The 25,577-nt window shown below is 41.1% G+C and overlaps 1 protein-coding gene and 3 long non-coding RNA genes across 5 annotated transcripts in view; 1 reads left to right on the forward strand and 3 right to left on the reverse strand.

The window, feature by feature from the left end:
- Nucleotides 1-94: 94 nt before the first annotated feature.
- LOC116610178 lies at nucleotides 95-2,930 on the reverse strand. The gene is made up of 3 exons (XR_004293250.2): nucleotides 1,525-2,930; nucleotides 1,010-1,057; nucleotides 95-941 (listed from the first exon to the last, which is right to left on the reverse strand). It is a non-coding gene; the product is annotated as an uncharacterized LOC116610178 (long non-coding RNA).
- Nucleotides 2,931-6,845: 3,915 nt separating this feature from the next.
- Nucleotides 6,846-13,030, reverse strand: LOC116619850. Its single transcript, XR_007311873.1, has 2 exons — nucleotides 12,007-13,030; nucleotides 6,846-7,911 (listed from the first exon to the last, which is right to left on the reverse strand). It is a non-coding gene; the product is annotated as an uncharacterized LOC116619850 (long non-coding RNA).
- A 195-nt stretch (nucleotides 13,031-13,225) lies between these two features.
- On the forward strand, nucleotides 13,226-14,526 carry LOC125567884. Of its 2 annotated transcripts, none has more exons than XR_007311875.1 (2): nucleotides 13,226-13,486; nucleotides 14,311-14,526. It is a non-coding gene; the product is annotated as an uncharacterized LOC125567884 (long non-coding RNA). The 2 variants fall into 2 exon arrangements; XR_007311874.1 differs by lacking the exon at nucleotides 14,311-14,526 and adding an exon at nucleotides 13,961-14,104.
- The window catches only part of LOC5512040 (L-tyrosine decarboxylase-like), an 80,327-nt gene continuing 68,234 nt past the window's right edge, over nucleotides 13,485-25,577 (reverse strand). The window contains exons 3-15 of the mRNA XM_048728750.1: nucleotides 21,846-21,993; nucleotides 21,264-21,428; nucleotides 19,223-19,465; nucleotides 18,545-18,782; nucleotides 17,397-17,536; nucleotides 16,852-17,226; nucleotides 16,492-16,707; nucleotides 16,038-16,283; nucleotides 15,628-15,759; nucleotides 15,104-15,400; nucleotides 14,627-14,827; nucleotides 14,187-14,430; nucleotides 13,485-13,992 (exon numbers count right to left, since the gene is read on the reverse strand). Coding sequence (XP_048584707.1) covers nucleotides 14,191-14,430; nucleotides 14,627-14,827; nucleotides 15,104-15,400; nucleotides 15,628-15,759; nucleotides 16,038-16,283; nucleotides 16,492-16,707; nucleotides 16,852-17,226; nucleotides 17,397-17,536; nucleotides 18,545-18,782; nucleotides 19,223-19,465; nucleotides 21,264-21,428; nucleotides 21,846-21,993 — 2,641 coding nt within the window. The 3' untranslated portion in view covers nucleotides 13,485-13,992; nucleotides 14,187-14,190. The remainder of the gene's footprint in view (nucleotides 13,993-14,186; nucleotides 14,431-14,626; nucleotides 14,828-15,103; nucleotides 15,401-15,627; nucleotides 15,760-16,037; nucleotides 16,284-16,491; nucleotides 16,708-16,851; nucleotides 17,227-17,396; nucleotides 17,537-18,544; nucleotides 18,783-19,222; nucleotides 19,466-21,263; nucleotides 21,429-21,845; nucleotides 21,994-25,577) is intronic.

A 25,577-nucleotide genomic window follows, 5' to 3' on the forward strand; every position in this document is an offset into this window, starting at 1 on the left:
AAGGTCTTTTAAAGTTACTTGCCTTTTTTGGTATGTTTCAAACAATTTGCTACTGAGCATACTTGAATAATGCAATAAATGCTGTAAAACTGCATTGATAGGCAAATGATTTTTTTTATTTGCATAAGTTTATACATACATAAAACACAACACTGGGCTGTTCTAAATATAGAAATTTTCGACACTGCTGGACATGCACAAAAATATATCTTCCAAAGTTTCAAATAACTAATAGATACCAAAACCACAGTTGTAGAACTAATGTCCAATAGGGTGTAACAGGGTGTCTACATGCAACAATCTGTTCAATGGACTGAAATGCCATTTACTACATAGGTCATGGCTGGGGCCAAACCCTAGTTGGACACTACCTTTCCAGTAGCCATGACCTAGAGCAAATAGCTGTGGCTCAAAGAAATATGTGGAGTTCTGGGTAACAAACCTCACCTATGATACAATGAGAAAGGGGAAAAAAGAGTGTTTTAAAGCTGAGTAAATCTAAGGCTATTTCATAGATATGTAAACCACTTGTTATAATCACATTACACATATAAATATATTTTCATCACTTGACTAGAGGCCGGACTCTGTCTACTTCCTCTGTGCATGAAGTCTCTCTGTATTATGGGAGCCTAGGTGGCGCAGTTGGCAGAGCGTTGCTCTGTAGTGCCTGTGCTTCTCACCACAGGTTTCCCGGTCGCTCTGTAGTGCCTGTGCCTCTCACCACTGGGTCCCGGGTTCGACTCCCGGTTCCTACGTGAGTCGAGTTAGTTGGTCTCGCCTTTGCTCCGAGGGTTTTTCTCCGGTTTTCATCCCTCCACAAAACCAACAATTTCGATCTTAGCTGTGATCCGTGGTCAGACATGAATTGTATTCGGCTGCCTGAGGCGCCTTCAATTCGACCACGTCTGAATCTGCGCTCTCGTAATTCAGCTTCCCAGCTGCAATGAAAGTGATTAGCTACTCCAATTTATTTATTTATTTTATTTATTTTTATTTATTTCTTTACCTCCTCTAGGTAAGCATTCCAAGCTGTGTTCTTACTATCATCATGCTGCTGCAAAAAAAAAAAGGATAAGAATGGCCTGCATTATCAACAAACATCAGCGGAAAGGCATACAAGTGGGGCATGTTTTTCAGTTTATAAAATGTTCAATACTTCTGGGAACCACACAACCTGACAGTTATTCAGTGATTGTCAAGGGAAAATGTGATGTTGAGTAATCATGGTCTTGACCAAAGTGACTACATCAGGGCATGTACAGGACTCCTGGGGAATATCTGTAACATATTCTGAACTGATTTAATGTATAACAGGAAAGACTTCAGCCAGACTGTTTAATTTGTAGGCAGGACTGTGGACAGAGGTTATATTTCAAGCACTAGTCCCGAGGCATACAGTACAATCTCAACCCTGTGTCTTTGAAAACACTAATATGAACTGATTTTTTGGGTATCTCAACCCTGTGTCTTTGAAAACACTAATATGAACTGATTTTTTGGGTATAGTGCATTATTTAGTACCTTGGTTGAGTTCTTCTCCTGTTCAGCGGCTAGTTTTTCCTCTTTCTTCTTCTTCAACTGAAGCTGTCTAGCTGCACCACCCATACGGCCAGTCAGAAACTTTCTCTTTCCCTGTGTTATTTGGAGCAATACTTCCCCCATAAGTTTTCATTACTTGTTAATAAGCTATGGTAGCTTGATGATTAGGACAACTAATCAGGGAAATTCATTATGAAATTCATTATGGAATTGCCACTTTACAACATGTTGATTTAGAAATATCGTTGCCACCACTATTACTAGTCATACTTGTACCACGCTGTTGAAACTGAAAATACTTTCACAACAAAGAATAATTATTGTTTATAAGCTACCATAGCAACGCGCGCGCCGAGTTTTTTTGAGTTCTATTCCATGTGTTATTTCTTTGACGAAACGATCTTTTGATCTGAAAGAACCAACAATTTGACTATAATTTATAACTCAATAAATCACCCCTCTCAAATAACACGATAGCGTAAAATAATGCGCAAGTCTGGCTAAAATAAATATGTCCTTTCCTTTCGATTCCTTTTCTATAAGCACTGCATTTCTACAAAATGAGTATTATATGTAAACACATTCTATTTGGGTCTTTATAAATACCTTTCTGCTAAGCCTTCTCAGCTTTTCTCGCTTCGCTTTCACGTTTCTTCTCAGCGATGCTTTGCTAAAGGGAAGAAAACTCATCCTCCAGCTCCTGCAGTTCTCACGAAGAGTCCATCACATTCTGTCACTTTAATTTGGCCTCTCGCATTTACTCTCCGAGACTGAATCTCTTTGGCATATTTACAATTAAACTTGGAAATTAGAGTGAGGTTTCAAAAATAATCGCGCGAGAACATAGGAGAAATCTACAAAACCAAAATCATAGCGAAGACATTCAGGGATTCAAGAATCGGACTACCCTGCTGATTTTCAATAAATTCTTTCGACGTAAAAATAAAATCGGGACTCAAAATAACTGAATTCAAGACATTTTGGGATAAGTCGCGGAAAGACCGTATCCCTTTGAAGAATAGGCGCAGGAACCACGCGAAATTCTGGCCATGTTTGATACCAAATCAAACCTTGTTCTTCCGTCTGTGCTTTCCCGCCATCCGATCTTATTTTCCGAAGCTAGCGAAAATCCTACAAGCCTTCGAACATAGGGCCCGAGCAGATTCGTAAATTCGGCACCAGTCCTCTGAAAACGTGCCCCGTCCAAGATGGCGATTTGACACGAAAAACCCTGCCGCTTTTGGAGTGTTTTGTGCCCGGCGTGAAAAGATTTCCCTCCCCCTAACTAAAAAAAAAAGGTGTATCCAACAACTTAGGCTCTGCAAACTTTTATTGGTCTTTGTATAGAGCACTAGCTTTCCAAGTACGAGACGCCCCAGGCGCGTACTTAGGATTGGTTAAAGGGGGGGGGGGGGGGGGGGGGGGCAGCCATAAGCATCATATGGAAAAAGCAAAGTATTTGGATATTCCTAAATAAGAAATGACCCATATTTTATCGCCAAGGGGGGTGCGCCCCCTGCACCCCCCTGTGTACGCGCCTGCGTTCTTCCAGAACGTGTTGTCACCAGCATGTCTGTAACGGCTAGTTCACTCTCATTGCTCTCATCACTTTCATCACTCTCATTGCTCTCATCACTTTCATCACTCTCATCTTCACTGCTACTAATTCCCAGCTCTTCAATGAGCGCTTCTTTATCCCCGTGCTCTTCCTCTTCTTCTTTTTCCTCTTCTTCTTTTTCCTCTTCTTTTTCTTCCTCCTCCTCCGTTTCTTCTTCTTCCTCTTCCTGTTCTTCATCTCCTACTTCTGCCTCCCCCTCTCTTTCCTTGTCGTCTCGTGCTACGTTGTGATTCTGTGACCTGACGAGATGTACTGTGATTATGTAAATCTTGTCTTGTTTAAGAGCACTGATAATTTCCGATAGTGAGAACTAAAATTCCGATTCAAACTAGAACGTTGAATCAGAAGAAGTCGGGAGAAGAAATGTCAATCGATTCTTCAGATAAAGTTTTTGAGGAAGCGAATCTGCATCTTATTGATGGTGAAACCGAAGCTCTACCCGTGTTTGTGGATCTTGTATCGCACAACTCGACAGCAGATGACTTAAATGGTTGCTGCACAGGTTGCCTAGAGCTCAGATAAGAGATCAGTGAAATGAAGGAGGAAATCAAAAGGTTGACAGCAGAAAATCAATCGGATTTAAAATTTCCCGCCAACCATGGCCGCGAGCGAATATATGCTAATCATTGAGAGTTTGCGAGAGAACAACGCCAGCCTAATTAAGGTCAGTTGAGTCACTAAGCAAACAGCTTCTACTCCAAGGTCAGCAGGGTGAGCGGGTAACTAGCAATGATGATTTCCCTTCCTGCAACATTGAGCGATAGACTCAACCGTGCAGTCCTACCCCAGTCCAGGTATTAAACCAGGGCAGCGCGACCGGCAAGAAAAAGAAACGGAGGAAGAAAAAAGCTAGGCCAAGCAATAGTCCCCCAGCAAACGACCCCAGTCCGGACCATGCAGCAGGCAGTGCCGTCCCGCACCCGGTCGCAGACCAACTCGCAGCTGAATCCCGGCGTAAAAGAACTACATTTATCGCAGTGGATTCGTTGGTAAAACACATAGTTGTAGTAAAGATTAGTGCCTCTGACCCTGATAACTACTACGTGGTCAAACTCTTTCAGGAGCAACAGTTTTCGATATGGAAGATTTCGTGAAGCCCCTAGTCAGACGGTCTCCAGACAACGTCATTCCACATGTCGGGACCAACGACTTAAAGGATTGTGCTCCCTGGAATATTGCGGATTCCATCTTGAATATTGTCACTCAAATAAAACAAGATTCCCCGCTTACTTCAACGATGGACTGGCATCAAAAGCGCGTCAGGTAAACTCTTTTTTAGAGGGCTTGTGTGACCAGAACAAGATCAGTTTCCTTAGTAACTCTAACATTACAAGGGAACACTTAAACTATACTTAAATAGGCAGGGAAGCGAAGCTCTCCAAGACTATTTCTCCACCACTATTTCCTATTGACCTGCTCTTCCGTGTGAAGTTGCTGTAGCCCCTGAACCAAGTAATTTTTTTAGCGCACCCAACAGGCTAAATACACAAAGCAATCCATTTTCATTATTACCTTCAAATCGTGGTTTTAAAACTGCCTGTCTTAATGTGCGTAGTCTGTTGATGAACTGAGGGTTTTGCTTGCCGGTAATCCACTTGATGTCCTGGCTATCAATGAGACATGGCTTGACTCTACTAAAAGCGATAACGAAGTAAGCACGGGCTATCATATAATCCGCCGCGACAGAGCGGATGGCAAAAATGTTGACAACGGAGAATCTGGAGGAGGTATTTGTTTTTATATTCGTGAAAATAGTAATTTTTCTCTTCGTCCGGATTTATCTGTTGATCAATTAGAAAATTTGTGCCTCGAAATCTGCAAACCGAGCTGCAAGACATTTCCCTTGGTAACTTGGTATCGTCCACCTAACTCTACGGTAGATAAATTCGATTTATTTGAGGCTTTAATTGGTAAGCTAGATGCCGAGAATGTTGAATATTGAATATTAAATCAAGACCATGCGAATGTTGGTGAGTCGCTTGTCGCTAATATGCTCACCCTGAACCAATCTAAGACGGAGTTCATGCTTATTGGCTCCAGACAACGTCTTTCCACCTTCGAATCAGCACCATCTTTGGCAATCGAAGGGGTACCGAAGAGCTTTAATTGGTAAGCTAGATGCCGAGAATGTTGAATATTGGCTATTAGGTGACATCAACTGCAATTTAGGCGCGGCCACCTTAGACCATAATTCTAAAATTTTCTCTAGTATCGCAGACTTATATAACCTCGAGCAGTTGATAGAATCTTCTTCTACTATGATTTTTTTAATTTTCACTAATTCGCCAGATAATGTAATTTGCTCCGGTGTCTCTCATGTCGGCATTAGTGATCATAGCTTAATCTATAATTTCCGTAAGCTCTCTACTGGTCTATCTAACAAGGATCACAAAACTTGAACCTATAGGAACTTCAAAAATTTTGACCCGGCCAGTTTTAGAGCCGATATTAGTTCACAGGATTAGGAAGTTGTCAATACACTAAACGATCCGAACGATATGTGGCGTGTTTGGAAGGCAAACTTTAATTGCATTGTTGATAGACATGCTCCCGTGCGTGTAAAGCGTGCACGAGCGGGATATTCAAAAGTTTAAAGCGATGCGCTCTAAAGACCCCGTAGATTGGGTTGTTTTCAAGAAACTTCGTAATTCTGTGAACAATGAGCTAAAATTGGCGAAACAATCGTACTATAATAATGCATTTTATGAAAATGAAAATAATGTAATGAAAACTTGGAATATTATAAACGAGTTAACTTCATGGAAAGGAAATGAGCAACAAATCAACGAAATTAAGTTAAATGAATCCACCATAAGTGATTCTCAAAAAAATTCTGATGAATTCAATAATTATTTTGCCGGTATTGGCCCTAAACTCGCAAATGAGATATCGGTAAGTGATAATAATAGCCGTTCGTTTTTCTTTCATGTAAATCATTAAGTAACAAGTTCCATTTAAAGCCAACCAATCGCTCCATAGTCCTATCTCTTTTGTCTAAACTTTATAAAAACAAAGCAACGGGTTTGGATAAAATATCAGCTAGACTTCTTCGAGAATAGCTGTGCGCTATTTTTAATCGTTCCATTGAGAAGTGTATTTTTCCCGATGAGTGGAAATGTGCAAAAGTCCTGCCCCTATTCAAGCAAGGGGAGCGCAGAGACATGAATAATTACCGCCCAATTTCAATCATTCCGGTTGTGGCGAAAGTATTCGAACGGATACTTTACGATCAAGCCTATGCTTTCTCGACCAACAATAATATTCCATCTAAGTGTCAATCAGGGTTTCGATGCCTTCACTCTACAGTCACTGCCCTTCTTGGGGCAACAAATGATTGGGCATATAACATCGACCGCGGCAGTATTAACTCGGTAGTCTTTCTTGGCCTCAAGAAGGTCTTTGACACTGTCGATCATTCAATTCTTCTCTCAAAATTAGATGCTTACGGCTTTGGGTGTTCTGCGAGTAATTGGTTTGCGTCTTACCTCCATGGTCGGAGCCAGAAATGTTTCGTGAATGGCCATCTGTCTAATGATCGCACCCTTCTTTGTGGAGTTCCGCAAGCACAATATTAGGTCCACTTTTCTTCCTAATATATATATCAACAATCTGCCAAATTGCTTTGAACACCCAAAGCCACGCATGTACGCTGACGACACTCACCTCACTTTTGAGAGTAATAATATTGAAGACATAAATCTTTATTTAAATCAAGACCTTGCGAATGTTGGTGAGTGGCTTGTCGATAATATGCTCACCCTGAACCAATCTAAGACGGAGTTCATGCTTATTGGCTCCAGACAACGTCTTTCCACCTTCGAATCAGCACCTCTTTGGCAATCGAAGGGGTACCCGTAAAGCAAGTACCCCATACCAAATCTCTTGGGGTGCTTATTGATGAAAATCTTTCTTGGGGTGAGCATATACACAAATTAACCAAAAAGATCGCATACGGCATCGGAGCCCTGAAGCGTATTAGACAATTTGTCCCAGCTACAACATTGCGGTACATTTACAATTCTAAAGTCCAACCACATTTTGATTATTGCTCTCTCGCCTGGGACAATTGTAACATTTCCCTAGCCTATAAACTTTAAAAGTTACAAAACCGAGCGGCAAGGGTTATGACTTTTTCTAGCTATTACACTAGTGCCGACCCTCTTATTCATCAGCTAGGCTGGAAAAGACTCGAGAGCCAAAGGAAGTTTCAAAAAGCTATTATGGTCCATAAATCACTGCATGGTCTAGCACCGGACTATTTGTCATCTCTTTTTATGGATCGTAATAGCGTTACCAGGTATACGTTGAGAGACAGCGAGGGCAAATTAGCTATTCCAAAGCCCCTCACCAGCACTCTGAGAAGCAGTATTTTAATAACTATTTAGTATATATTTTTTTATAGCTTAGATTAGATATTATAAATAAGATAATAATTAGATATTATAAGATAACTATTATACTGAGAGTTTACCGTGTATAAATAAAGCATTACTACTTACTACTACTACTACTACTTCGCGGGCATTTAAGCTTGTGGTGCCTAATATAGAGATCTAGGACAGACACTTTCTCTTTCTTTAAATCTCCAGAGCGAGAGATCTCGCTTCTTCTCTTTTTCGTTAGCTGTCACCCTTGCCTCTTTTTCTTTTTAAACTCAAGGTCTTTCAGGTAATGTAAGTAGTCCGTGACAAAGTTCTTGTTTGTGATAAACCCCTTGCTAAATGCATCGATAGATTCGTCCTCAATTTCACCTAAAAATACAAATAACCGATGATACTATAGAATGCGCTGACAGGGGCTGTTGTACATTTTTCTTCGAGAAGGCTCATGTCAGCTTTTTTTGCTTTTGGGGTCGGTTTTCTGCCTCAACAAAAAAAAAATCATGAAAACGCAAGCAAAACAGGCACCACGCTGCTGCCCGGAAAAGGCGCCAATTTCAAAGCGGTCCCTAGAACTGCTGAAGAAAATCTCTCCGTTTGTCGAAGATGATGATGCTATCGACTAAACACGATCTAGACGAATGGGTTCTCGCAAACCTGGGGTAACGCGAGAAGAGATGGCTACGAAATTTGCATTCTGAAAAGTTCCCTTAGCTGAATGACAGTGGGAAAATTCTACTACGGGAATTTGTCCCGAAAGGGCAGGGAAGAGAAGTAGAAGACGAAGAAGATAATGATAAAGGAGATGACGGAGACGAAGGAGATGACGGATCGTCTTTAGATGACGGGCACATCGTTGCTTATTGGGAGCGTTCATTTGGAGAGCCGTACATGACGTCGTGCCATGACTGAAGAACTAAACAACATTTAGCTCAGCCTGTATACGCGCTCTAGCATGTTGTTGTTATCATTTGTAATTAAGAAGAGCGCGCCTCCCTAGCTCTGCGTTCCACACCATGGTAGATAATCACTAAAATGTCACCAAGCATTATATGTACAGCAGTTGATCAGATCCAGAGAGCATATCTTGAGCCGATTATAGCAGTTTCCCGAAATGTTGTCCTATCCGAGAAACAAATATATGTAGGTACCCTTTGTTTAGCTGTCAAAATCTGATGGAAAGACAAAAGGCATCTATCTCTATATATATTTATTGGATAGGACAACATTTCGGGAAACGGCTGTATATATATATAAAATCTCCTAATGAGTAACCACGAAACAGGCTTGTAGAGATGAAACGGTAGTTTGCGTGTTTTTTTTCCCCTACAAACCAAGATATACCCCGCTCTACACCTATGTATTGAGCACTGTTATATGAACGCCTGCACTCACGCATTATATAGGGGATATATATGTAGGGAATTTGGGGATTCTCCCCAGGAATAAATGTTGAATTTCATGTGGTCCGGAATTTGATCAAAATATACCTATTTAATAGGCCCTCCCCCAAATCCGAGTTTAGAAAATCGTGCCCCCCCCCCCCCCCCCCCCCGATAAATAATGACTGCTCTTTAAGCCTCCGGATATGAGCTCCCTAAAGGGGAATTTGTGTAGGTTTTTCTTTCCTTTAATAGCAGTGTCCCCACAGCCAAAATGTTTACTTATGGTAATTAGTGATAATTAGGTTTTACCAAAGGGAACTCGGTCAAATCGAGAGGGCAAAAAAGCGGGAATTTTGAAACTAATAAGGTTTCGACTTGGCACTCATAGAATCATTGAGTTTTATTCATCAAAAGTTGTTTGAAACTGGGATTCCATCTTTAACATTTTAACACAAATGCTATTCTAGCCTTCAAAAAAGGGCCTATTGTCACATTATCACTCGTTAGCCAAAGAATGGATACAAATCTTCTACCGAAACATGCTATCCTTCTTACTTTAACATCCGCAGTACTAGCAAATAAGATTAGCAAATAAGGGGTGGGTGCTGGGTAATTTGGTGTACAAAGAATAAAGTGCTCCACACATCAACGTTTAGTGGATTCAGCTTTTTCCCGCATGATGTTAACGTCAAAAATCGGGATTTTCCTATCCCTATCAAGGTTGCGTCGGGATTCGGGAAATTCGAGTGATGACAGTATTGGACATGTGTGGAATCCCGACGAAATCGGGATGGTTGGACACTCTGTAATATTACATGTGGAAGAATATGATTCAGTCAAATTATAGTTATATCTCTTCGATATTCTAATGGGATATTCTAAACATCGGCGGGATAGTTCAAAATAAACTTGGATGCTCGACGCTGGATGTTCTCAATCAGAGCTTTGTGCTTGCCTGTCGAAGGCGACCAAATGCAAGAAGCATACTCCAGGTGGGGCCTAACAAGGGTGCAGTCTAGCAGCTGTCTTGTAGTTGGGTCGAGGATGTCAGAACAGACCCGCTTCACTAGTCCAAGCACCCTGTTTGCTTTTGCGCACATAGGCCCGATGTGGGGACCCCAAGACAGATTGCCAGATTGCCATTCGCGTAAGATAACTTTTTTGTATTAAAGAACAAAAACTACAAGCTCAAAACTTGCATGTAACTGATGGATTTACACCTCGACTGTTTATTATTGTTCTGCTGAGAGGTGGAATAGAAATTGGAGGTGAAAAATTGAAGCAAGAGTTTTCAATTTTGAAATGTCTTCTGTGCGCAGGAATGACGCACGGGAATGACGCCACGAGCTCGCGCTGTTGTGAAGTTTTTTTTTGCTTTTTCTTCCACGTTTCAGGATAAATTCCATAAAATTATATTGATGATAATTCTATAAATGAAATCAAACATTCTTTATGTACCTTCTAAGCGATTTGAAAACTTGTTGTTTGTTTGAGGAGTTATTAAGCAGAAGAAAAGCGAATTTTGATGCACAAAAATGTTCACAGGACAGATATCACTTTGGCTGGACGTTATCGACTGATATTTGTCCTGTGAAAATGTGCACGTGACCCGTATTGACCAATGAGCGCGCGTGAAAATTCATCACTGGGACACTGGATATAATGACTCATAGTGAGTAGCGAAAAAGCAGGAGAAAAACCCACTTGAAGAGAAAGAGACAAAAAACCTTTGTTCAAATTCGAAAAATTTGGTTCACAATCTTTATCGTTTATCTGTGCGCGCTGCAAACACCGATTGCATGCGCTCGCGTACGCACTAAAAAACACGCCATTTCAAACTTTGTAAAAAACTGTTTTCGTTGTATGTGTTGTATTACTGAGAATTATTAAAATCATTTATTTGAAAGAAGTATGAGAGTGGATCTATACTAAAACAATTAGACTACTCGTTCTCGTTTTCTATGAGTCATATTGGCAACTCGGCGCTACGCGCCTCGTTGACTATCTGTTGACACATAGAAAACTCGAACTCGTAGTGTAATTGTTAAAAAGAAAAATCGGCCATGTCACACGTACGTTATTTCTCTCGCGAGCGACCTGTTTCGCAAAAAAATTGTTGCCGGTCGCACGCGCATTTTTTTGCGTGTGATACCCCCCTTTGCAACTCGTTTTGCATTTCTCAAAGTCGCACGAAAAGTAGAACGCTACTTTCTGCAACAAATTATTTCAAGAAAAACTTCACGTGTGACAGGGCGCGTGCGACCTGAAACAATTTTTTTAAGAGGCAAGCTGCAGCCGAAAAATCTACGTGTGACAGGGCTTTAATTGTTAAATAGAAAACTCGAACTCTCAAGGCCCTGTCACACGTACGTTTTTTCTCTTACCTGTCTCGCAAAAACATTGTTGCAGGTCGCACAAATTTCTTCAAGTCGCAGCAAAAAGTTGACGCGTGACATGGTTTTTGCAACAATTTTTTTGCGAAACAGGTCGCAAGAGAAAAAACGTATGTGTGACAGGGCCTTTAGTCTAATTTTTAAGTAGAAGAGACTGGTTCGGAAATACGAGGTACAAAAGGTTATGCCATTATTATTTTTTTAAGCGAGATTTTTAAGTCAACAAAGATATAGTTTCAAAGATACAATGGTAGCGGTCTCAAATATCTGTCCATAGATCTAGTTTTATTACACAAAAGCTCTTTTATTCCCATTCTCATTGTGTTTGTTACCTTTAAATGATTTATGTAAGATATTTTTTTAAAGAAATCCTAAATTTTGGGCTGCACTATTTCTTAATAGTTTGTGAATTTATACATTGTTCGAAGTAATTCTGGCAGGAAAGAAAGAAAGAATGCTCTGACAAAGACAAACATATGTTTGAAGACTCTATCGCTTATTATTGGCTCGGTGGCTTGTGTTCATTATGTTTCATCATAACGGGTAGGTATCTTTAAGATACACGGCTTCTTCTTTCTTGCTTTCCAAAAAATTCTCTATTTCTTATTTACTTTTCTGAACAAATGAACTACCTTAATCATAATGCCTTTATAACACGAATCGATATTTAGAACCATTGTTAGCCTCACCTTCCATCTTGAAAATGCAGCTAACTTGGAGCACGCGTCCTCGTCTGAGAGATAGCCCTCAAGTGAGCCGGGTGATTTCAGGGAGTGCCTTTATACTCCTTGTGCTCTGACCTTTTATCATTTAAGCAGTTTGAGGTAAGTCCGATAAGTCTGGAGCACGCCGTGTTAGGCTTTAAAAGTTTAGAGGTTTCACACTAGAAAGGGGTACTCAAGCTCAAATTACGTCTAGATACGCCTGTGATACGTGGTTATTTATGGAGACAAAGATGGTATGGTTTTAGTACATCAAGATTACACGTCCCTGCGTATTTACAAAATAATCAATAAAGTCACAATGAGGTAACTTTAAGCAAAAACTCTAAGCAACTTTTAAAACTTAACTGCGCATGCTCAAAGAGCGCGTGACTACAACATTTTCCTTTAAACGAAATAACGAATAGAAATAAATGGTGTCTAAACCAAGGGGTGAAAATGGCATGTAGTTTCGAAGAACATTCAAGAGTTTAAATTGTCAAATAAAATGAGACCATGATGGTCTCTTGTTATATACTAATAGCATATATAGTTAGAGTAAAACAATGATAATATCCCGTAATCTCAATATCAGATATCAGTGATAATGTTCGGTATCGCGAGTTTGAACTGTCCATAGTTTGAACTACCGACTGTATAAAAAGATATAGCTACAAAGATATAGTTTCACATATACTGTAGTGGGTAGTCTCAAATATCTGTCTCTATGTTTAGTTATATTAGACAACTAGGGCTCTTTGAAGAAAACTTACGTTTACCACCTACGAACTCTTTACTTCAGAGTAGAAAGCTTTCTTGTCCGTAACCAAGAATGCTGAACAGGACTAAATATACCTGCAGCCATAACCTGCTGCGCATACCCAAAGCTCTTCAAGCTCTCAAGTAGACTGAGTATGCTCCCATTGTTTGCTCTCATTGTAGATTGCCCATCTCTGCTCAACCATACCCAATGATCAGACCTTTTTCACGATGCGCGCGTCCAAGATGCCACAGACTGGCGGGCCTTAGCTGATCCAAAATGATGCGGACAAAGGGGAATTTGACTCTAGCGCCAAAACTCTGCGAAAGAAGCACTCTGGCAGCTTTTTCTATAGCTTCGTCTCTACTTTGTACGCTATCTTAGATCAGCTGTGGGCAGCCAGTCTGTGGCATTTTGGATGCGCGCGCAACATCGTGAAAACGGTCTATTAAGCTCTCAAGTACGTTGTTTTTGTTATTCCCATCTTTTGGCGATCTTTGTATACATCAGAATATAAGGCTTTTCTTGTCTGGAACCAAGAATGCTTGACAGGACTAAAAATATCTGCCGCCAAGCTCTCAAGTACATTGTTTTTCTTATTCCCATATCTTGGCGTTCTTTGTAAACATGTAGAAGAGTCACAGACAGCCAAAGGCTTCTGTCGTTTTTAAGTCGTGGATACGCGAAGTGTAGGAACGACTTTTTGCGGTTAGTAGGGATATGTCACTCGTACGCGACTCAAATGTAACCCAGAACCAATCAGTTTCGTAACAATCCCCCTCTATTAACTATGTTTTGACTTATAAGACCCCGTCCCAACGAATCCCTCCGTTTCGCCGTTCTTTCGGGTACCGAAAACGGAGGCTTTCGAAAAACCTCCACAATCGGCCCAAGCCCAAAGCTAATGTAAAACTCATTTTCTGGAAATGTAGAACTAAGGATATAATATCCCGTGGCCATGTAATTCCTTTTACTGTACGCTTGGTTTGTGCAATCTATGGTCAAACTAATACAAAAGAGAGCAATTGATAGTGTGATCTAAAGTGTGTTCCAAGTATGATGACTAAAGTCATAATGTGCAAGCACGTTTACTAGTGCGGAGTGCGGAGTGCTAATAACCGGGACTAAAAAAACACTAGTTGATTCATTGCTTGAGTTTACATCTTTTATTGCCCTTTTCAGCCGGGGACAGTCTTGTCATCATTGCGACGAATCTGGAAAAGATTGCAAACGCGCTTAGCCAGTCAGAAAGTAGCATTTGAAATAGACCACTTGGTGAATTTTGTACACACAGCCTTCATATAAAGCCAAAAGTAGGAAGCAGAATATGATTTCAATTTGATATCCTAGTGTGGCCTTATCCTTTGGCAAAAGGTAAGCACACGAAAGACCAAATCTCTAGACTCGCCTTTTCAAGCTGTTCCGTTAACGACACTTCCGTCAAACCAGATCTTCTTAGCGATATCGATCTTGGTTCTTATCTCGGCTCCTCCTTCGATTTTCATTCTCACTTCGTACTGTGATTTGTCCAGGGGGTCCACGATCGCCTTGCCAGACGTCTGGGGGGTCCCAGAGAATGGCATCTCGATCTCAGCGCCGTGTTGCAAGATCAGGGGGGACACGCCTTCCGGTACAGCGCTTAACTCGACGAGCTGGTATTCGCAGAAAAACGGTGATAATGATTATAATAGTTTATGGCTCAAACAATACGTATTAACTCAAACTATACGTATTATGGCAACTCACAAGAAAAACTGATGAATTAATAACTTCGACAAAAATCAGGAGCAACCAGATCTATAAAGATGCCGATTTGAGGAAGAGCAGATACATAGCATTTGATAGTACCTGCAGGACGTCCGGCTGTTTGGTCGGAATGTGCATGATGAAGGCCTTGTAAGCCGAGCCATACATGAAGTATCTGCTAAATTCTGGATATTTCTTCACCGTATGATCGAAGTGATCAAATCTGGCCACGTCTACCACCCTGACCGTCGTCCGCATAAACGGCGCCTTCCCCTCCGTTGGCAAGCCGTAGTAGCAGTCAACCTACACATGGGACAATGCAGAGCACTCTTCATTAACTTCGGCTAAGAGAAGGTTGATCCCTGATACTTCAGATTTTTGAAGAGGAAATCTTATTGGTTAGTAAAAATAAAATGGATAACATGCCGATTTCACCCTTCCTATATGGCTGACCAGCTAGAATGCGAGAGTGAGGAACGAAATAACATTTTTCCCACAGTACTGTCATGGGTAAATCACTACTGAAAGTGACCAAGCGAAGAATAATTAAATTTGTCGTTACACTAAGACTTGGAGTACCTTGACTTCTGGTTCATGTCTGCCAGTGTCCCCTTTCTCAAAATCGTACAACAGAAGATCATGGAGACGTTTCTGTTCCACGCTACGTAGGGTCAGCGGCTCAGTATGCTTAGCGGCCGCGTCTGCCACAGCCTCCCCCTCGGCTGAGTTGAAGAACTGGATCTTGAAAGCAGCGCAGTACTGGTGCGAAACCGCTGGAAACTGACCGGCGTAGTAGCAAATCATGTGCTTGTTCTTTTTATTACCTGACAGCTGACCAGTGGTGATGAAGTCATGGTGGACGCTCGGGTCTGTCCCCTACAAAGTTGATTAAACATTAATGTGTTTCTTTGCAAGACAGGGTGTTACCACAATTCCAATCGTATTTATTCGCGCGTTTAAAGTATTGCTTTAAGTTTCTGATTTGAGAAGGAAAGAGTATAGGTGGGATAAAACGAACAACAAAATGACCCAACTTGTCTCGCAAAAAAGTTTAAAAAGGTTTGTTGCAGAAAAAAAGTTCGTTCTACTTCATCTGTTCTTACCGTTCCAATGGCATTAAGGATGGCGTTCCTCATGATGGCGCCCAGATCATCCACGAAGTCGATAGAGGTCGCCCACGGATCCATGCACGTAGTGATGATGTACTTGACGCCTGTCGTGTCATACGGGTCGAGCTGCAGGGAAAAATCACAACTTTAATCTCGATTCCAGAGGCTTGAAGTCCTAAACTTTTGATAATTAGGGTTTTAGAATCCTTAGGTGTTTATGGTTCTTTTTGGTTAGATGATAGGTATATTGGAAGAATCATAGTTTTGTCTGTCGGTGCGATGCTTGAGAAACCTAGAAACCCATGCAACCTATGCTTTTAGCCCTTCGAAGACCGCAAACATTTTCTTCAACAGTACTATCATAACTGGAAATCCCTACCCCATCTTTAATCTTCTATACTCACTCCGAGGCGTTTCTTGTACTTTCTAAGCGAGATGCTGTGTTCGTGATGGGCGTAAGTGGACGCGGTGACGAGCATGGGGAAGCGATACGAAGACACACGATCATCACTCATACACAGATCCTTGAACACCGCCTGTACCAGGTCATTGCACAAATTCACATCCGAGTTGTTCTTAAGGTTGAAGGAGAAGCAAGGAATCATGGTATCGGGGCCAATCTCGCGAAGATATTCCATGGCTTCTGCATCCTATGAATACGGACACCAACATGGAGGTTACGCTTTGCCACTTTAGTAAACAGCCCTGTTTAGTATGCAGGTCCTTGTGTACCACATACCCAAGCAGGCTCCCCCCTACCTGAGCGAGTTTCTTGTTAGGCCATTTCCGAATTCGGGTTTGCATTTGCCTAACTTAGCAAGTTCCTTGTTAGGCCTTTTGAGAATACGGGTCCTCTACCTGAGCGAGCTCCTCGTTAGTCCTGTTCAGAATACGGGTCCTCATGAACTTGATGTGCTCCACTCGGGTGCGGTCTGGTGGTAAAGGTTTGGTGGGAACCACAAAGAAGGGGTCATCGTCCTGTCCCAGGCAGGTCCACAGGCAGTACAACAGCTTGGAGGTGAATGTGCACTCAGCCAAGATACGACCGTAGCCATTCTTATGTAGGCCTACAACCTGAAGATGTATAGCATAGCCACAGATCAATATTACATCAGGACACGAATCGGTTTAAAAGTTACAATCCATTTGTACCATTTTTTTTATTTATCATAAAGGTCTAATCCACTTATGCCATTTTTCGAGGATCGTAGAACTCACCCTGTGAGCCATGATGATTCCCGCCGCGGCAGCACCAGGCTTGGACCCCTCAATACCCACATCCCCAAGGTTCAGTGATCCATGTAAGTACGACACTTTGTTAGTGATGCCCAAGAAGCTGTTGATGCGCTTGTCGCGGTAACAGATCGCTCCTCCGGGATAGGGACAGAAGCCGCTCTTATGTGGGTCAATCGTGATCGTATCTAAGTGTGGAATTGCAGAGAGCTGCTTGGTGGTGTAGTTACTGAGATGCATCTCTGGAACGAACCATTCCGGGTATTCTCCGCCGTCGTCTTCTGGTTTGGGTGGAGTCCGCAACATGGTGCAGAAGTAACCTCCCCAAGCCCCGTCTGCGTGGATCATGAAGTTCAAGCCCTGTGGACGATGTTAACTTGGTTTGGTCAAAGCGACCCTCCTCATCTCCCTATCTACGCGAAAGTTGGCAAAAGTATAGGAGATGCATGGGGAAGGAAACAGTTTATAATTGTAGGAATCATTGAGGCTGTCAATCGACGTTGCTATTTATCATAAACCCTTTTACCCACCCGTCTGCGCATCTCATTACGAAGGTCTAGGATGTCGGTAAGGGGGTCCACAGCGCTCATTTCGGTCGTGCCCATGATGGCGATGACACTCACTACAGGGATCCTGTTGGCCAGCTTGTCTTCCAAGAGGTGGCGGAGCCCTTGACAATAGAAATTGATTTTAACAAATTATCTTCCCTTATTAGCTAAGAGTTTATAGTGGGGTTTTTTTCCCTATAAGTAGATCATGTCCCAACATTGTTTTCGCTAAAGAAGCAGAAAACGTGGCAAATTATTTAATTTGACTGATTGCCGGAAAAATTCAATAGCAACAATAAATCAATGCGCGCTATAAAAAGGCAAATTGACATTCGCGTGGATTTGCTGCAATGAACGGTCCAATGCAAAGTACGATGGGGTTCTGAAAAATGCTTGCAAATCAACCAAGTCTATTGTTTGATTTCTAGAACGGCGTTTGCAATAGCCCCTTTACAGGGGTTTCATAGCTTGAGTAAACGAGCGTCAAACAAGTCTAATCCACAGGCCTTATGGTTACGTTTCACGTTCACCCTTAAAATATTCGAAAATGTTTATCTGGAAAAAATGATTCGTTTAGGTTGTATCAGGGTACTGGAAACAAATAGACTGGATTTGCCTAAAGCACAAGATGTTCTAAGGTGGAAAGTGTTGGAAATTAGAGAGCAAATATGGGATCTCATGACAAAAATGCGCTCATTTTTTAAAATATTGTTTTATTAACCTAATGTCATTCTCTCCAAAAGGCCGGAAATAGCTCAAATTTTCACACAGCAACTATATGAAATAAAATAGCCCTTAAATGGAATACGATATGGATAAAATGAGACACCTTTTTGAAGATTGACATATGCTGATATAAATAAGATGTATTGCGTTAATCTAGGCACGCTATTGAGGTACCAACCTAAAACCAACAGTATGGTTCTGCACATTTCGGCCCCTGACCCAAATTGAAAAATTTCCCTACGGAGAAAAAAAGCCATGGGTAGATGCCCAGTTCTATTACGAATTTTAGTATCTGCACTTTTTTTAATATTGCCAAAAATCGCGCATTTTATTTTTAGCGCGACAGGGTCGTGAAGGTGAACCGTAACCTTAAAGGGAAGGTGCTTCCCACGCGCCTTGCACACCTTTGACACACATCCGCGCGTTCTCATCCACGGGTATAGTGATCAGGTTGCCCTTCCCCATGCCGAGTATGGTGCAGCCTTTGTAGAGAGACACGTGGGCTGTGGTTGGCGCCAGTACACACGGGTTCTGCTTCAAGCCATGGCGTGCGCAGAAGTTCTGGATACCTATGGCATCGTACCCATAGTTCGTCAGCACCTCCAGAAGATCGGACGACGTCATGCCACACATAGCGGATACCTAGAACAGTATCGTAATGTTTTAACATTAAAAGTGATCTTAACGAAAGCCTGTTACCTTTGGGAGAGATGGTACCCAGGATACCGTTATGCTGCACATGACGGACAACCAACTGACATATTTTTTATTCAGCCTTTTTTCGCGCTTGAATGGGCAGTTAAGCAAAAAATCAGGGTTGCTGCCTTTTAAAACGTAAAATCAGCAAACAAGAGACACTCGTACAGTCTCGTTAAAAATAACAAGAAATATAAGGAAATATACTGAAAAATAATAAGTCCGGTCCCCCCTTTCATGTAACTTTTGCTTCGCCCCCCCCCCTCTTTTTTAAACTTCTGGATACGCCCCTGCTTATCTAATTGAGCACACTGTCGACTAAATTATCTAAAATAATAAAACGTTTAAAAAGTTGAAAATTCCACAATATTTTTCTTCTCCCTCACCTTATCGGGCATCTCAACAATGGTGTCCACGTCAAGGTTAAGCAGCTCCCAGGTAGTACAGTCCGTAATGGCCATGTACGCGTTCCTGTGTGGTAAGAAGACCTTGTAGCCCTTAGCTTTAGCTAGAACCTCTTCATTCCTGATGGCATCGCACAAGCCAAGTGGATAAAATTTGACATTGCGCGCCGCCCACATCGCTTCTATATTAGCCACAGTGCCACCAGCAACAATATGACCCATTGCCTGGAATAGAAAGGAATATGACCCATTGAAAGGGGTATATGAGTTATTGCCTATATATATATATAGTAGTGTGAAGGAAGATGCTACGATTCCCAACTTTTAGACATTATTAAAAATTTACTAAACGTTTCGGCCCTTCGGCCTTCTTCAGTATAAAATAAGTTAAAAAGCTAAAAGATTTTTTAGCTTATATATATATATATATATATATATATATATATATATATATATATATATATATATATATATATATATATATATATAATGATGGTTGAAGGCTTTCATAGAAAGTGCTCAATACTCGAAAGTAGAGCGGTGTATAGTGTTGGTTTGAGAAAAATACAAACTACATAGGTTTCCCTACAAGCCTGTTTCGTGGTTGCCCCCTGATGAGTGGGCAACCACGAAACAGGCTTGTAGGGAAACCTATGTAGTTTGTATTTTTCTCAAACCAACACTATATATATATATATATATATATATATATATATATATATATATATATATATATATATGAAAATTCCCGTCAGCCAACAGCCAGTCTATCTAAAAGGATCCAAGATACCAAGGCTCAGTAGCGAAAATATAAATATAGTAGTGTGAAGGAAGATGCTACGATTCCCAACTTAAGTTAAAAAGCTAAAAGATTTTTTAGCTTTATATATATATATATATATATATATATATATGAAAATTCCCGTCAGCCAACAGCCAGTCTATCTGAAAGGATCCAAGATACCAGGGCTCAGTAGCGAAAATATAAATATAGTAGTGTGAAGGAAGATGCTACGATTCCCAACTTTTAGACATTATTAAAAATTTACTAAGGATGTCTTAAGCGCAAGGATGCCTTAAGTTGCGCCCTTAGCGCAACTGCTCTGACGAGAACTTTCTATGCCGTAGAAATAATGAATATAAGAATTATTTGATAGAACAGGGTTATAAACCTGAATTAGTTTCTGGCAAATTTAATGAAGTTGCTTCTCTTTCTAGAAGTGAGCTACTTTAGCCTAAATCGAATAGAGCCAAACGCAAGGTTACACCTCTGGTTATGGATTTCAATCCTAACCTTCCGGATATCGGGCAGATCGTTCGGAAAAATCTTAGTTTTTTGCATTCCTCTACTTTTATGAAAGAGGTCTTTCCGGAAGGTAGTATAATTTCGGCATTTAGAAGGCCTAAAAATCTCAAAGACATCCTTGCGCCTTCTAAATTCAAGCAACGTGTGGCCACTGAAATCAGTAACCAAGAGAATAATAGTGGTTGTTTTAAATGCGGAAAGATATATATATATCTATGCGGAAAGATATATATATATATATGCGTGAGTGCAGGCGTTCATATAATAGTGCTCAATACATAGGTGTAGAGCGGGATATATCTTGGTTTGTAGGAAAAAACACGCGAACTGCCGTTTCATCTCTACAAGCCTTTTTAGTGGTTGCCCACTCATCAGGAGATTTAAAAAGGGATAGATGACTCATTGCCTGGAATAGAAAGGAATATATGAGTTATTGCCTGGAATAGAAAGTTATATGTATGACCGATTGCCTGGAATAGAAAAGGAACATATGAGCCATTGCCTGGATTAGAAAGGAACATATGACCCATTGCCTGGAATAGAAAGGAACATATGTGCCATTGCGTGGAATTGGAAGGGATAGCTAACCGATTGCCTAGAATAGAAAGTTATTTGTATGACCGATTGCCTGGAATAGAAAGTTATTTGTATGACCGATTGCCTGGAATAGAAAGGGCTTTCGGACCCATTGCCACGGCTTGGGAAAGAAATCCTCACCTTGTCCGGGTCGAAGTCGATCATGGTACAGAGATCACGCCCAACTCCCACCTCGAACTTGGAGGTGACGGTGCCTACCTCGGCGACGCAGTTGTTCTGATTGTACATGAAGGCTACCATGTAACCCAGGTTAGCAGCCATCAGGGTGTCCCATATCACATGACCCTGACATGAAATACAAGCCACAGGTTACAGGGCTTGGCGAGAGAGGGGAAGCAGGGGTACAGGATCGCCTCAACCCATACATTTTGTACATTTTATACATTTTGTACATTTTAACCTCAAATTTTGTACATTTTTAGTAGATTACTTGGCGATCTTGGACCTCCAAGGACTTAGAACGCATGCGCATATAATTTAATCCATGTGGTTCATCCGCAACAGAAGGAATCAATCGTATATTATCACGTTTTCGTGTAGAAGGCAAATTCGATTTGAATACGCTTCGTGTAGACGTATTTTGGTAGTAAATGGTTAATATGCGGTTATGATCGCCGAATTATTGTTCAGACATCCAAAAATGAGTTATTCAGTACCAAACCCCACAAGTATTCACGGCACGCCTACACCACAGATACCCACCTTGTATCTGGAGGAAAAGAATGGAATTGACTTCCGTAGCTCGCTGTGCATGTTGTTGATTTCTTTGGTCATTTTACGGATTACCTCCTGGTAAGATGGCGCGTCTCTCATCTCGTCCGTGATAAAGTCCGGATCTTGAGGAAAGTAACTACAAAAAAGACAAAAAAAGACTATAGAGCTGCATACAAACGACTTTAAGAAATTAGATTTCGAAGATCAAAGTTGTAGGATCAGTTTTATCTGATAAATGTGATATTCGACCAGAATAGGCGACTTGTACTTATAAATCACGTGACTTTTTGGGTGGCAAACTCGCGCGGGCTCCGGCTTTTGGCGGGAAAATAACAACTAAAAGCAACTTATTCAGTGCTTACAAATCAGCCAGAAAATGGCTTAATCACATTTTTTTGTCATTTTGTATTGAATTTGCCACCGGAGAGCGCGCAGCAAAAATGGCATATTACAGCCAAATTAAAGGAAATTTTTAATAGGGGATGTAATTATTTTTTATATACGGTTTATGATGCCTTTGGTGGAACCTCAACCGAACGAGAACGTTTAATCTAGGCCTTAGCTAGTGTTATCTGATATTTTTCACAGCTAATTTGAAAGTAAAACTAGTTGACCATGTTGCTATATTTTGAAATCACTCTTGAGTGTTCTATCCTATACCGTTAAGATTAATTCATAAAACTTACTTCATTCTGAATTTGATGTGTCCATCGATGGCCTCAACCATTTGGCGCTTGAAAACGTTCCCGTTCTCGGCGTTCGGCCCGAGGAAGTACGCTCCCGTCTTAGCCCAGGGCTTGTCTTTACGCGCATCGTCGCGACCGAAGTTCGGGTATTTCATATGACTATACATATTGTACTTGGAGCAAGCCTTTATGTTGGCAAAAGGGTCTCCTGACAGAAAACCGAGAGTCACATTCCGTACGCCATTTAACAAACAAACCTCACTTTTACGTGCGTCGTCTTCTTATAGATCACAGATGACGTCACAGCGTGTCACGAGAAAGAAAATACGCAACAAAAAGCAGTAGAATATCTAGAGATCCTGACAAAATCACCAGGTAGTTTGTATAAATATTCCGTTATATATATCTTGGAGTAAATGCTACCGAGATAGCACTGCTTTAAGGAGTATGAAGATTTGACTCCTTGATTGGCCATTCGCGCATGAATACATTTTTTGTTTAAGCCGCCATAAGACTCTATCTCGGTGTAAGAACCTGTGAATTGTACACGAGTAGCGTTACATAGCCTCGCTTCTTTTTTTTTTAGAATGAATCATGATGAAAACAGAGCTTATATATAATCTACGCTTATGACTTGTGCTTATAAATAATCTATCTATATATATTATAGATTGCTACTACTAGCTACCTCAGCACTAGCACCTTCACTTTATAGGTCCTGAACACCACGTAAGGAGAAAATGCCGTTTTGTCGTTTGGGATGATTTACTTAAAATTGGCAAAAATGGAGTGACATTAACTCTATTTTAGCCGAAATCAAGGGATTTTTCTGTTATACTATAAGTAACGAATTTTGAATTAACCGTCCCGAGTAAAAAAAGGAAGGTATAAATTTATACCGTTCCGATTTCAAAAAGGAATAATGTATCAATTTATAACCGTCCCGAGTTCAAAAAGGAAGGTATAAATTTATACCGTCCCGAGCTCAATGTTCAAAAAGGAAGGTATAAATCTATACCGTCCCGAGTTCAAAAAAGAAGATATAAATTCGTACCGTCCCGACGGTAAATAAATTTGTAATGCGAATGACAAAGCACAGCGCCGAAAGTTCTTTATTTGTAGATCAAAAGGCAAATTATTCACTGTTATAAAACTCTTTTTTTCTGCAAACAGTAATCTAAAGTACATTAATTTCAATTACAACATATGTATATAATAAAAACTGATGTGATGATGTGATTTGTTTTGTTCCTGCCTTGGTATTAGATCTGTTAGAAAAGTCTTTATGCATGTTTTTATTTGTTTCTTAGGGAAACTTGTACCTGCCAAGATTGAGGCTATTGGCCTTGGAGGGACCATGAGGGTCATGTTTAACTGTAATGGCTGCGAAAACAGGACCATTACATTTAACGGCTCAGCAAACATTGAAGCATCCAGGAGGACTATTGAAGAGATATTAAAGGAAATGTTCAACCAAGAAAAGAAAAATATGAAGCAGAAGAGTGATAATGAACTAGGAAGTTGGCAGAAGGCTGTTGTGACGTCAAATGGATTGTGGCACACACGTGGATTGTGGCAAGAATGGAAGTTTTATTGTAAAGAATTATCTTACAGGCGGTTTGTTATGGTTTGGCCACAAGTGTATGAGAGGAGTCGAGGAGGAAGAGGATGATGAATTGTACAAAGGAACGGCAAAGTCGATGGAAGGTGTGTTGGCAGAAGAATGCTACAGGCAGGCGAAGAATGAAGGATGTGACATTGCTGTTGTATGGCAGGATGGGGATTCTACTGCCAAAAAATCAGTTACTAATGTGTTTGAGGATGAACCACAAAGAGTGGCGGAGGTCATGTGGGAAGGGCTCACGGAAACAATCTTAAAGATCTGGCCAAACAAAAAACATTTACAGATGGCCAAATCTCTTCATGGAAGTCCTCTTTTAAGGATTTAGATAAACTGAAATGCAATTGTAAGCGGCATAGCAAGACCTGTGGCTGCATGTCAGAGCAATTTCTCACGAATGTCCGCATTAATCAGTTTTGCTGTCTGCAGCAATGTAGTACTCCAGAAGAGTATGCTAGAAGGATGCGGGCCCTGTCTGCCCATCATTGCATCGATGAACATGAGTGGGGGGGGGGGGGGAAGGAAAGTGTGGATTCCACTATGAGCGCAAGTGCTCATGCAGCAACTGTGATGAGGATGACATCAGATGTGAAGGTGTACCCTACAGTACCAGCGTGAGACTTGGCATATGGCACATGGCATATCGTATAGAATGCGAGCTTCGTGCCCAGGATGCAGCACCTGTAATACATCCAGAGATGGGCAGAGGACATTCTAATCTATGCGAGGCCCATTTGTCTGTACTGCCACACTTCAGATCAAAGAGTCAGAGTGTAAACAGGTGAATATTGCTGAGTTTTATGTCACTTTTTAGGTGTAAACAACACATTGCAATATATTGAGATGGTGGGCCTGTTTTTTTTTTTTTATTGCATGTGGTTTAGAAAATGTTCATTTTCAATCTGCCCATTTATTACTGCAAATGATTTTCGGGGCTCAATATCTCCCAACCCTCTCCCCCTCCCCCTAAAAACATTTATTGCCACTCTCTAAGAATACCATGTTCTCTTACTCTTTTCAGACTTCACTACATAGCATCAACTAACTGTGGCCTTGCACAAGGCAATATGACCTGGTGCTACAATTGACTTCAACATCTGTAAACGACCGCAAACATGAATCTGTGCAAGTGCTACAAGATGAACAGTTTCTAACGGTGGGAGCCGTTAATCTGGTGGCCTCGGGTGCGCGCTTATCAATCTCCTTGCCTTTCTTCCTTATTCTACAGAAGAGTCAAAGGCAGGGGCGGATCCAGAATTTCCATAAAGGGGGGGAGGGGGCGAAGCAAGGGTTCCAAGAAAGGGGGGGGGGGCGGATTCATTGTTCTAAGCTGTATTTCCTTTTATATCTTGTTATTTATAAGGCACATATCCGAAAATCGGGGGCGTGCGGGTCCCGCCCGGCCCACCCCTA

Source organism: Nematostella vectensis, chromosome 6 (assembly GCF_932526225.1).
Source record: "Nematostella vectensis chromosome 6, jaNemVect1.1, whole genome shotgun sequence".
In the NCBI taxonomy this organism is placed as follows: domain Eukaryota; kingdom Metazoa; phylum Cnidaria; class Anthozoa; order Actiniaria; family Edwardsiidae; genus Nematostella; species Nematostella vectensis.